Source organism: Python bivittatus, unplaced genomic scaffold, assembly GCF_059951505.1.
Source record: "Python bivittatus isolate LINGU-HERP-01145 unplaced genomic scaffold, Pbiv_v1 ctg000080_np1212, whole genome shotgun sequence".
Classification (NCBI taxonomy): Eukaryota; Metazoa; Chordata; class Lepidosauria; order Squamata; family Pythonidae; genus Python; species Python bivittatus.
This window is the reverse complement of record NW_028277035.1, coordinates 8,191,265-8,205,021: the sequence shown is the minus strand read 5'-3', so window position 1 is coordinate 8,205,021 and position 13,757 is coordinate 8,191,265. Positions and strand designations below refer to the sequence as shown.

The 13,757-nt window shown below is 37.9% G+C and overlaps 1 protein-coding gene across 1 annotated transcript in view; it reads right to left on the bottom strand.

Moving 5' to 3' along the window:
* COX10 (cytochrome c oxidase assembly factor heme A:farnesyltransferase COX10) overlaps positions 1–13,502 on the bottom strand; it is a 137,961-nt gene extending 124,459 nt beyond the window's left edge. The window contains exons 1-3 of the mRNA XM_088133461.1: positions 13,295–13,502; positions 10,615–10,744; positions 8,530–8,851 (exon numbers count right to left, since the gene is read on the bottom strand). Coding sequence (XP_087989587.1) covers positions 8,530–8,851; positions 10,615–10,707 — 415 coding nt within the window. The 5' untranslated portion in view covers positions 10,708–10,744; positions 13,295–13,502. The remainder of the gene's footprint in view (positions 1–8,529; positions 8,852–10,614; positions 10,745–13,294) is intronic.
* Between the last annotated feature and the right edge of the window lie 255 nt (positions 13,503–13,757).

Here is a 13,757-nt window from a genome sequence, read left to right as displayed (position 1 = left end):
GCCTTAAGAGAATGCAGGGAAAACGGCAAATTCTTCTTTCAATAAGAGTATTACTACACAGTGCTCTTCCACACGTAACTGGTTCCAATATTTTCGAACAAGTAGTGTTGCAACAAAAGAATTACAGAATCAAAGAACACTGAGAAACGACTGAATCTGAAAATCTTATATAATAATGAACATTTGTTAAGCACAATTTATAAATTTATTAGTGAAGTATGACTTATGTTTCTTTCTCCCCTTTTCTTTAATTACTTCAATTCTGTTGACCAGAAGGTTTTGAAGGTTAATAAAGAATATGTTTTGATTAAAAAATAGATATGAAATTTCTTATAGATGTACTAGAGTATATCAGCCATGATATTTTAGACTTGCTGGCTATCAGCCTGTATTTTACTGTATGTATATATGTATTATCTTTTATATTCTTTTAAAACTGTGCATTTGTACTGTTTTTTTCTCTATTCCTTTATTGAATCATAATATTTTTAAAAACAAAATAAGAAAGGATGTTCCCACAGAAATGTGTTTCCCTTGTGTACCTGTGCACTTTATGTGGGTTAACAATCTCCTCTAGGGAATAAATTATACCCCTTCACTGTCAGGGCTAAAACTTTGTGGAATATAGGCACAATCTTAGTATCTACACTATTTGTATAGCTCTTTAATTTGCCCTTCTACGCTTATAACCATTACAGGTAGTATATGGAGTACCATTCATCCACATTTTATCCATATTTATTCATCCACATTTGGAGACCACCTGACTCTGTAGCAACTCTGGGTGGCTTATGAACAAAAAGAACAACATAGAAAGAGGTGGGAGCAGCTAAAAATGCAAATGGCATTTGTTGCTACCTTCCTATTTGTTTTTTATCAAGTTTTGCTACACATACCAGGTTTCCATTAGTAAGGCATATGTTTTCTTTTACACTGTGACTAGAAGTTTAATTAAAACTTATCAGGGAGAGTGCTTTAAACTTATGTATAATAGCAAGACACCATTTATAAACAGGAAAATGAGAAGCAGTCTGTATAACATTATTATTATAATGCTCCCAAAAAATTCTAGCACACCAGAGCCAGTGTTCTAATTAAAGTCTTCATTGATTTCCACAAGTTAATTTCATTGCAACTTATCAGGATCTCATTAAAGCAGCGGTAATATATTCTACTTTATCCAATTGGGTGGCTATTGCTGTAAGCTTGCTCAGTATCTTATACCTGTAAACAAAGTTCTTAGTGTCAAGTACATCATCTCAGTCTTGGCTAAAGCAAATACATGTGTCAATTCAAACATATATTTTCAGCAATGCTTTTAACTGTTAAGGCAATGACTACTACAAAGTATTCTCATATTAAGCTTCCCATGGAGATTCTTGAAGGTTATAGTTGCCACAGAACATGGCGACCTATCCCAAGATAAAATGGTGTTACTGAACACAAGTGTTTCACATATTTATGAATTATAACCTCTGCATACCACAGACTCCATAGGGACTCCTGAAGATTTATACAAATCAAGAACAATACAACCATAAAGTCCTACAAATGACATTATCTCCTTTCACATCCAGCTCAGCAACAACACTTGCACAATACTCTTTGCAACAATTTCATTTTGACCACCCCTTTAATGACCAGTAAGGAGGGTTCCATCTAAATTTCTAAGAGTAAGGAATTCCATACAGATGGAAAGTATATTCAAGAAGCATTGTTTCCTCACCTTCCCTCCCTAAATCTTAGTCTCAAGACCCCTAACTTGGAAGCGTACTCTACTCAGAGTAGGAAGTCCTGTAGGTACTTAGGTATGAAACCATATAGGGCTTTAGAGATAACAACCAGTACTCTGAATTGTACTAGGAAATGTAATGGTAGCCAAAGCAGTACCTCAACACTGGTGTTATATATAAAAGCCCAGAGGCTTTCATTCACCAGAAGATGGGTTCTGCATTCTGTACTAACTGCAGTTTCCAGGTGGTCCCTAAAGGCAGCCCCATGTAGAACATATTTCAGTAGTCCATATTAGAGGTGATAAAGGCATGGGTGACTGTTATTAGGACCTCAAGCTCCAAACAGAACTGCAACTGATACACCAGGTGAAGCTGTGCAAGCCCTCCACCTTTGTATCTAGCAGCAACTATGAATATAGGATGACTCCTGAGTCACAGACCTGCTCCTTAAAGGACACTGTTATCTGGCACTGTTCTCTTGTCCAGAATAATAACCTCAGCCAAATGATAATCAGATATATTTTTTAGAACTTCTGGGGAAGCAATGGTGAAATTAAGAGGGTTCTGCTGAGAGTGGGAGCCAACAAATGAAGCAGAATGAGGAGCCGGTGAATGGATCGGCTTCTCAGAATTCTTTTCTGGACAAGGAGAGGACTTGGAATAGCCCACAAGCACTCCGGACAGTAGTTCCCCACAAGGAGACCATAAGGCAGCAGTCTCCGGCAGGTTTAGAGCTCTGGGAGCTGAGGGATTGCCATTTTTGTCCATGGACAGTGCTTTTACAGATACAGGGTTCACATATTTCATTTCTTAATCACTTCTGGAACTTGCTTGTTAATAGTTTTTTGGATATTATGAACCTTCAGAATGGCAAGTTTCATTACCCTGGGTAAGTTTCCTTCACTCCTTGGCAAAAGAAGTTTTAGGCAAATTTAAGGATGTAAAAATATATATATTGAAATAAACAGCAAAAGGTGATTAGAAAATTGATTTTAGGAAGTCATAAAAGTTATAAATGGACTAAGGGGCCAGATGGATTTGAAATAACATTTTGAAATTAATTACAAGAATCCTTCTGTGGGTTGTTTAGAATTCTATTAAAAAAAATGAAGATTTTGAAATTAAGTATAAGAAACCTTCCTGTGGGAAAATGCTGTTGATTAGGGGGAGGGGGGAAACCATGATAAGAGGGGACTTTGAAAGTTGGACATTAGAGGGAACCAGAAAGAACTAAAGATAATTAAAGGAGGAGAGACCCACTAATACACAATGGAGCAAAATACTCTAACTTTGGAACAATTCAAGGGTATTTTGGGAACAATGCACTCAGAAGTTACTCTTAAGATTGTCTGCTATCATAAAAATGGATTTAAAAGAGGTTATAGAAGAGGAACAGGTTTTACTGGACAAGACTAAGACTGATTCAAATGTGGATTTAAAAATGACAGGTTACAAGAATGATATGGAAAAAGATGTTACATTGAATTTACAAATGAAACTGGCTGATATCTTAAACATTAAAAGGGATATACCAATAACAAGGCAGAAGTGTGACTTGGATAACTTTCTTATTTTGGATTTACAAAAGAGACATGTTAAAGTTTTGAAGGAGTTTCTGAAAAGAAATAAAGAGAAAATAAAAAGAAATCAAGTTCTGGGACAGTATTTAAAGGGATTAAAGAGCAAGATTATTAAAAGCAAAGGGTAGGAATATAGTTGGTTTATTTGATCAAAGTTAAAAAATATATGTTGTTGTTTCTGGTAATTCGTAATGGATTTTTGCCGACCAGGACTGAATGATAAGGTTTTAAAGATTTATTTATAGACAAGAGATGAGATATGGGAAGAAGAGATATTTTGTTGTATTTTCAGAGAAAGTGATAAATTACTGTGAAAAGGAAAGGAAAAAAATATAAAGTTGGTTTATCTGATTAAGGTTAAAATATAGATGTTGTTATGCCTGGTAACTCTTAATGAACTTTTACTGGTTATGACTGAATGATGAGGCTTTAAGAATTCTTTATTTTTTTCTCTGCACTTTTTTCTTTTTATATTTTTCTTAGTTTGTATTAGTTTTTTATCTTTGTATCTGTAAACTTTAATAAAATTTATTGTAAAAAAAAAGATAATCAGATTAATTTTTAAAAATAGTACCTCTGTCTTATAAGGGTTTAATTTCAGCTTGTTTCTTCCTATAGAAGACATAGAGAATAGCCTTGAAGAACAGGAAGAAGAGCTGCTACTAAGGCAATGGTAAGATAAGCAGGGCTTGGGCCCAGGCCAAGAAACTAATTTTGGAAAATGTCTCAGTCAAGCCCCTCCCTAGTTCATGAGGGAAGGGAGAAGCACATTCAGACTTGCAAGATTTTGTTACTATAGCTGTTACAATAAAAGTAGTCCTGACCTATATGGCATTGGATTCTTAGTCTGGTCTACTTTAGGGCTGACATTTCTCTTCCAATCCTTCACAGCCTCCAGACATTGGGTCAAGACTTCCACAGGATCCCCACCCTGGCTTGGGTAGTGATGAATATCTGAGTATTATCATCTCATCCCATCCGGCTGATTGATATCTCCCAAAGGTTTCATATAGATAGTAAAGAATAGGGGTGAAAGGCATGAATCTTGCTGCATCCAGAAATAAGGAACTTCTGGGATTACCTTTCAGCCTCCCACCCACTGACTGAAACCATCCAGTTAGGCAAGAGTGGAACCAATGAAGCATACTACAGGTAGTCCTCGCTTAACAACACTAATTGGGACTGGCAACTCCATCATTAAGCAAAGTCATCACTAAGTGGTAAATCACGTGACTGTGACTGTGCCTTCCAGTTGAAGAGAGACAAGACTATTCAGTTTCACACCTTCAGCTTTTGTTTGCCTCCTAACCACTTACTCACCCTTTGAAATACTCAAGTGCCTGCTCACTGTCTTGTACACATCAAAAGCAATGCAATTAGGCATGCTATGCAAACAGCTTACTCTCTTGAAATCTCTTCCTCTCCAATCTCTCTGCTCTGCAAGGGGGGGGGGGCAGAAAAAAAGCAAGCAATTTCTGTAGGCAATTTGTCCTTTGCCTGACCCTTCCCCTGCATGCCGCAGAGCAGAGATTGGAGAGGGATTTCAAGAGAGTAAGATGTTTGCTCTTCTAAACATCAAAAGAAATGCAATTGTGCTGGCAGCAGGAAAGGGTCAGGCAAAGGAGAGATTTCCTACAGAAACTGCTTGCTTTTTTTCTCCCCCGCACCCACCCTGAGCAGAGAGATTGGAAAGAAAACAATTTCAAGAGAATACTGTAAGCAATTCGCGTAGCATGCCCATGGCTCCCAGCTCCAGGCTTTCTTGAAATCCCTTTCTAATCAATCTGCTCTGCAAGGGGGGGGGGGGGGGGAACAGTTCAGCTATAGGATAATGCGTACTGACTGTAATGGTGATCATATGACTGAGAGATGATGAAGTCATAAATGGGCTGTAAAGTTATTTTTTCAGCAATGTTGTAATTTGAATGGTTACTGATCAAATGGTCGATAAGTGAGGACAACCTGTACTCTCAATTGCAACCCTTAGAAGTAGTGGAATGTCACTAAGAGGTCTAAAAGGACTAGGTAGGGTGTGTTCTCTTCATCCTGGGGCTGCAGGCAATATTTGCCTCCACCTAATTCATGATGTTCTTCATCATACAATCCTGCATTCAAACCATTGTCTTAAATTTTATGATAAATGTGTAGCTAAAACAAGGAAAAAGTGTAGTTTTGTTTTAATGGGACTAGTTAGATAGTTTCATATTACTCTAAATTTTAATTTTCCCCAAGGAAAGCTACAATTCTTCTAAAGTGTCATCAATATTTTTTTCCTCGCAGTTTCACACTTTGCTTATTGAAACACTGTAAGAGTAAAGTTGGTGGTAAGACACTCAGTTTCTTTACACAGTAAACCTAGATTCGTTTGTAGTTATATGCATCTTTCACCAGCAATTACATCATGAACATTAAAAAGAGTTCATATTGTTAAAATATTTTCAGATTTAACAGTAATTTGAAACAAATGTTAGTAAGACTTTTTTAAAAAATTAGAAATAGTCTTGAAAAAAGCAGACTGTAATGCTAACAACATTCACCCGTAATACTAAATCAGGATCATTAATACACAAGCCTCTGTAAACCTATCCTGTTCTAATTTGCTAAATAACCCAGCAAACAATTCACAAATTGTGCCAATTTATTTATCCATTTACTAGAATATGTGTTAAATCAGGATTTTTTTAGATTCTATGTAAGCTGTTGCCAGAGTTCATAATTATTTTTTTTTTATTCATAGAATCAGATACTTATTTCTTTTCTTCCTTCAAAGTGGTACAACTTATTGGCCTACTTAACACATAAGCTAAGACATAATATTGTATCTATGCTGTCCTGAGAGCCCAAGCAAAGAAGAAACAATTATCACCTACAACAGCTACCTAGAATCTGTAAAATCAATGTGATGCCTATATAAGAATGTGTATAGCACAGTATAGCAGCAAGATGCTTAGAAAATAAATTAAAACAAAATTTGACATTTTAAGAATGTCTGCTATTAATCACTCAACTGGAAAAAAAGAAAATTTTAACAGTACAGTTAGTCCTCACTTAGAGACCACAATTGGGACCGGTAACTCTGTTCCTAAGCACCGTGAACGTTAAGCAGAAAATCACATCACAACGACTGGCTTACCACCTCACTTCCCCTTCAGTTGTTAAGTGAAGTGCCATGGTCATTAAGTGAAACATCACATGACCGCGACTTACGATTTTACTTCCGCCTTCTCTATTAACTCTGCTTGTCACAAGCCAGTTGTGAAGCACACAATGGCGATCACATGACCGCAGGACACTGTAGCAGTTGTAAATGCGCAGAGGTTGCAAAGCACCTGAATGGTGATCATGTGACCTCGGGATACTGCAGTGGTTGTAAACTCAAGGATTGGTTGCAAAGCTGTTTTTTTTGCACCATCATAACTTTGAACAGTTGCTAAATGAGGCAGTCAGTAAGTGAGGACTACTTATATAGCAGATTTTTCACTAATACCCCTATTACAATATTTGGAATAATTTGAGGATTCAAATTATTTCTGAACTGTGAACACAAATGTTATTTTTTTAAAAAATGCCATGGACTTTGTTACAAAACAGCTGCTATGGGAACATAGCATTTATTACTAAACTGAATGCCTATTTCTCAGAATGCAAATTGATATAAACAAGTAACTTGTCCAGAACCTAAATGCGGTATAGAAGTAGCATCTGATAATTGAAACAAGCCACCGTTTCTGCTCCAAAATACCCATTCACAAAGGCAAGCCAATTAATATTCTCAATTTATTTCTAAATAAATTCATCTGTAATTCTTCATGCATTCAAACATGCCTACAGTCCCCACAAAGATCACCCTCTCCCTTCTCCACTTTTTATTCCTCCCTTCCTACTTCAAGGCCTTAGTGAACAAGGAATGTGGACAACCTGCAGGCCCTGCAGGCTCCTTTGACTATACCATCAAACATGAGCAGTTATGGGCAAACATGGGCAGCTGCCAAAAATCAGCTATACTGTTTTTCAACGGTTCTAGACAAAACCCCCACAAAAACTGTAAGTTCTAACATACAGGTGATCTTTGGTTAACAACCACTCATTCAGTGACTGAACTTACAATGATGCTGAATGAGTGGTACTTACAACCAGTCCTCGAAATTCTAGCCATCGCAGCATCCTACGGTCACATGATCACAATTTGCAACCTTCCCTGCCATCTTCCCACAAGCAAAGTCAATGGGGAAGCCAGCAGGAAGTCAAAAGTCGCAGTTATGTGAGGTCCTCGCTTAATGACCCACAGTGATTCGCTTAACAACAGTACCGGGACTGCTAGAATTACTGTCTCTAAGTGGCGCAGTCATATAATGTTGCGCTTTACAACCACGTCACTCGGTGATGGAAATTCTAGTCCCAATTACCGTCATTAAGTGAGGACTACCTGTATGCTCAATATGCTTTTAAAAAACCTATTTTTGCCAATCCTCACCTCCACTCTCCACCTATTTAACTAAATAGCTCTCCAACAGGTACAGAGGCACCGATGTTCTGTATCACAGAAAAAACATATAGCAAAACTAGCAAAAGCAGCTCTTTTGATGCAGAGCTACCGATCTCATTGTAGCAGATATCCTGAAATCTTAAAAGCCACTAGAATAAGTGCGTGTATATCTCTGCTGCGTGTCAAAGACATTAAAGCCCAGCTGGCAGAAAATCACTACAAAGCTTATTCACCTGTGGAAGTTTTTTTCCCCCAAAACTCAATCTGTTAGTGATGCAGACTGGTTTAAAAATAGAACTATCCACACTTTTAAATGAAAATGTTCCCTACTATAGAACAAATAACTAGTCTAAATCCAAAGAACAGAAATTTCAAGGCAGCCTATGAAGAACTATATTTCAAATACAGTGAACAATTTGTGATGATGAACAATTTAAAGCCCAAGAAACAATGGAAATCGGTAACTGTGCCTCTTTATGTGGTAATATGAAAACCAAATCTCTAATGCTACATTTCCTTACATGAAGTGACTAATAACGGACAAGGAGCTAGGGCCACAATAATAGCACGTTTACTGAATTCAGGAGCTCTTCATTTTTGCTAAACAGATGTAAGACTAGGCTGTAGAACTTCAAAAAAAAAAAATGCACGAAAAACCAAAATAGAAAAATCAAAGAGGAAAACACATGTAATGAAAACAGTCCTATGAAAGAAAAAAAAAAAAAAGTACCTGTAAGTTTAATTTTGGTCAAACGAGCCAAAATGCCAGGCAAAGTATCCAAATTTAATTTCATTTCTTTCCAATCTTTTTCTTCTTTAGGTGCTGATCCTTCCACAGTTTTTGCACCAATAGTGGCTGCTGTAAGCTTCAATGTTTCTTCATTCATCACTGGTTTCTCTGAGAAGGGAGGCAGAAGAGGTGAAACTGATTTCACCTCATGGACAGTCATTGTCTCTTCACTTGAACGCTGTCCTTCCAAGCAAGGTGGTACAGTTGATTCTGGCTTCAGCTTTGCTTGCTGGAAAAGTGTTTTCTTATGCTGCATTACATACTGAAAAACAAAAACACTTTTTTTTGGTAAAATAACCATTTTAACTTATTTAGGCTACTTCATCATTTCCATAGGACCATACTTTCTACGTGCTTCTGAAAAAGTCCCTCTGTATTGAGTGAACTTGTGTAGGATAATTTCATGGGAGAATTTTTTTCTAGTAACACATTCAGTGATGTTTCTTCATTTTACAGCTTATTTTATGTTTTAAAACACTAATGTAAGGTTATTACTAACATTACCTAAAATTTTAGTTGAACGTTTCAGCTTTAATACTCTGTGAATTTCCACCATTTAAACCTGATCCATTTGGGCTTGCGGAAATATACAGAAAAATAAAATACAAATGTACCTGTTTTTCTACCTATACCCTACCTCCTTCACACCAATGCTACCTTAAATAAATAACTTACAATTCTTCCTTGCTGTACAAATTTAATCCATGGATGATGTGACTAAGAAAAATGTTTTGGTTCCATTAAAGAACATAAGTAATATAAAGGTTAATCCAAAGTAGAAACCCATGTGAGTGAGTGATTTTGAAGCCCCTTTCTGAATAACTTTGAGAAATCATGGAGGATGGGCATTCTACCATTGTGTTCTTATATCCAAAATGGAGAAAAAAGAGAATCCAAATAACTACAGGCAGTTCATCTTGAAGACAGTACCAGGTTAAACTCTGGAATGGATTATTGAGTAGTCAGCTTGTGAACATTTAGGGAAAAAAATGCAAGAACAAGTCATGCCAAACCAATCTGATCTCCTTTTTTGACAGAGCAACCAATCTAGCTGACCAAGGGTATACAGTGGATATAGTGTACCTTGACTTTAGCTAAGCATTCAACCAAAACTCCCATGAAATCCTAATAGAGAAAATAGCAAAATATGGGCTGGAATATCCTACCATTATATGGATACAGAGCTGGTTGCTCATCTGTCAGGGATGCTGTAGTAGCAAATTCCCGCATCCAGTAGGACGTTGGACTACATAATTTCCAAACTATGATTTAATATAAAGAATTTGGGCAGTTTTAACTACACCAACTCCAACCCTTTATATATATATTTATTTAGCCTACTGCACAGGCAGTTTTGATTGCTCTATCAATTATTTTCCATCTTAATATTTAGAAGGCACCTCTGCAAGCAGTGAAAAGATGTCTCTGATCAATCTGCTATGAGTTTCTCTACTTGTTTCATTCTCTTGTGTCATAGTTCATTCTACTCAGTAGGTTTATCAAAACTAGGAGAGCATATTCAAGAGGCTTTGAGGATTAAATGAAAAGAAAACAAAGTGAGTTATCACCCATCCCCTTATGCAGGAGGATATCTAGATATAACCCAAGAGCAACAACAATTTAATTTTGTCCCCACGTTACTCTTTCTCCCTTTAGGATGCTTAATGTAGGTATCTTCATCTTCTATTTGTAAATTCCAAATTCTACAGTGCCATCCATCAAAAAGTGGATATGGAAGCCTATAAAGAAAATGTGCTGGCTGAGATGGAAAGAAAGAAAAGAAGACAACAACCAGCAACAAAATTGATGGACTCAATTACAGTGATGATGGGTGAACTGTTGGAAGACGTGAAGGGCCAGACTAGTGACAGAAGGTCTTTCTATGTGGTTGCTAAGAGTTGACAATGACATGCTGGCTCATAATCAATCAATCAATCAATCCAGAAATTGCACAGCTATAATCAATTCCAGCTCTTGATGTGGTATGCAATGTTGATGTGGTACACAATGTTACATTAAACTTACCTTTCGCCTGAAGAAGTTCAGCTGCTGAAATGTAACTCCCTTTACTTTGATGACTCTAAAGAAACATGCAAACTTGCATGGCATCTGTTGCATGGTTGTTTTTTTTCTTGGATGTTCTGCAAAAATGTTCCTGCAAGAGATAATTCTTTTTAAAAAAAACATTTGCAATAAATATTAGAGCAAATTACAGATGTGAACAAGAAGTGTGCACCAAACATAGTACAGTGGAAGTTCTGCCAAGCCATTCAGTATGAGCCACAATTCACCAAAACAAAACTCAGAACTTCTTTGGTATTCTCAGTAGTCTAAATAAAGTCTGCAGGGTTCCCAGTGCAAGAAAGGTAAGACTAGTATACATATTTCCCCTCTTCCCTGAAACTAACCCAGGCCATTCATTCATTCATTTATTTATTTAACATTGGTATACCATTACTTTGCAGAGCTACTCCCAACAGTTTACAATAACATAAAATACAAACTATAAAACAATAAAATACAAGTAAAAAGTATATTAAAATGGAAAAACACACAACAGAAATCCTCCACCCTAATCTCAATAGCAAACCATCATGCTCTAGGTGCTCTCTCAGACAATACTGCTTTCATGCCTTTATCCAACAAGAGCAAACTGGGAGCCAACCTTACCTTGTGCTGATCTTCCCAGTGTTTTCCCTTCCCTCCTCCTTCTGCCTCCACTCTGCTGCTGACACCAGTGCCCCAGTACAAGCATGTCACACCAGGCTATCTCCCTGCAGTGTTCCCAGACTCTTCCCTTCCCTCAGTTGTCACTGTCACCATCCTAGGGTGGCATGTCCTATTGGCCTGCCAGTACATTCCCTTCCCTCCTTTTCTCAGTTGCCATTCAGTTGTCACTGTCAATGTCCTTGAGGTTTTTCCCACTCTTATCCCCCAACACTTGTGCCCAGAATGGCTGTGTTCTGCTCCATAGCTGGACTGAAACATCCCCCTTTCATTCCATATTCAAATGTACACTTTAGCTCAGACATACACCATCTCAAAAACAGTTGTTCTGTGCATGACATTTTGCATTTTCCTAGAACAAAATTATATAGATCCTCAATTTCAACAGCAAGAGAAAGATTCACAAGAGAAGAAAGATAAAGAAAAAACATGAGATTACATACTATTTGCAAAACACAAAGGGAAATCATTTAGTATTTCTTTTCAAACAATCAAGCTAACTTTTTTCACTCTTACTACTCCCATTGACTATAAAATTGTTTATAACTAGTCAAGCATCAGTAAGATGGAACATTTACTTAAAAGTATCTCATAAAAGTACTGAACATTAACATCAGGGTTGTTTTATTTTATTGTTGCACCAGCTGCCACATGTTTATTACAGAACTTAAAAATTACTAACTATGATATAAGGTAACCATAAAACTTCAGCTTTTTCATTGTCATAGTAAAAAATCTTATGACAACAAAGAAAAACATTGAAATAATGTTTAAGAATCCAAAGTGCATGTTCATAATGCTCAAACTGATATATTATAGTTCTACTGAATGTCCACTAAAAAGTAGTTTCAGTATTTTAAACAAAATGTATCTTTAATAGCTATCTTTTATATGTAGATAAAATATGCTTGAGAGCTAGTTTGGTGTAGTGGTTAAGGCACCAGGCTAGAAACTAGGAGACCATGAGTTCTAGTCCCGCCTGAGGCATGAAAGCCGGCTGGGTGACTTTGGGCCAGTCACTCCCTCTCAGCCCTAGTAAGGAGGCAATGACAAACCACTTCTGAAATCTTGCCAAGAAAACTGCAGGGACTTATCAAGGCAGTTGCCAGGAGTCAAAAACTGACTCGAAGGCATAAAATAAAATATGCTTGTAAGTATTATTAATTTTTACATAGCAGACAAGTATTAAAGAGTACAAGTATTTAATGGGAACATAAGTCTCAAGCAAACAAACATTCTTCCAGCCTCACAGACATTTTAAAATTAGAGACCTTTTTACAGTGATGGGAAAACTTAAACACTATGTTTTTAAAAAGCTTTACTTTCACTACCAAAATTAGCACTATTAAATTAAGGATAAATATTCTGGCAAGTGGTCCAAGCAAATGATGGACTAGAAAAAATGATGACACCTAACAAAATTGAGGATTGCAGAAGGGGGCAGAAACGAAGGGATTACAGGAACATCCTTGCAAGAGCTTTGATTTAACGTCATGACTGATCAAGATGGCTACCATTTGTCCGTGCTGTCATCGAGACTAGAACTCGATTCAGGGATAACTAACTAATTAACATATAATGCATCTAAATATGTATTCCCTTTGTCTTTAATTATAGCTTATAATTAAACACAATCGCTGCCCGCAGATGATCTCAGGTTATACAGTTATATACTGTAACTGAGATACAGTTCCTTACGAAGTCTTGGAAAGCAGCTCCCAGTAACTAGCCAAGCGGCGCTGAGCTCGATGGACCGCCTAAAAACATGACCTCGACCTCCAATCACCCTTTGAACACCCGGAGCAAAGGCAGAGATCATGGGCATAAAAAGGAAGACGCATTCCTCCATCAACCGTTCCAATGCACAGCTCTTATCGGATAATAAATCCAGGGAGACGCGGTCGCTCTCTAAAGAGGAAGCAAGCAAGCAAGCAAGCAAGCAATCCTGAGGCATCGACCTTTCCCACACTGCTGTTACCTTGAGGCACCCTCCCCCAACCGCCGCGAAAAGAACAAAAGCAACGGTCGGGTGAGGCGTTTCAATTTCAGTGCCGGCCGAAACCTGAGGTAAGGCGGATGCTGGAGGGACCGGTTCGGGTCCCGGCGCTCAGCCTGCCCTTCATTTCCCTCAACACGACTCCCTGGGCGCCGCCATCTTGGACAAAAAAACCGACCTTTCCCGGCTCCGGATTTATCTTCATTTCCGTGTCAATAGGCGGGACTTCCGGAGAGGGCGAGGAACCGTCGGGGCTTGGGTGCTCGCCGAATGGGGCTCGTGAAGGTTGCCGCAGCGTTGGCGCCGCCTTTTCCCCACGGGGGATTTTGCCACGCGGCACGCTGAAGGCTGGCAGCGGGTTGCGCTGTGGAGAACGTAGGTTGCTGGTTCTAGCAGTAACGGAGCTTGGAGAGCTTGCAACACGGGAACACATTTTCACGCTTGC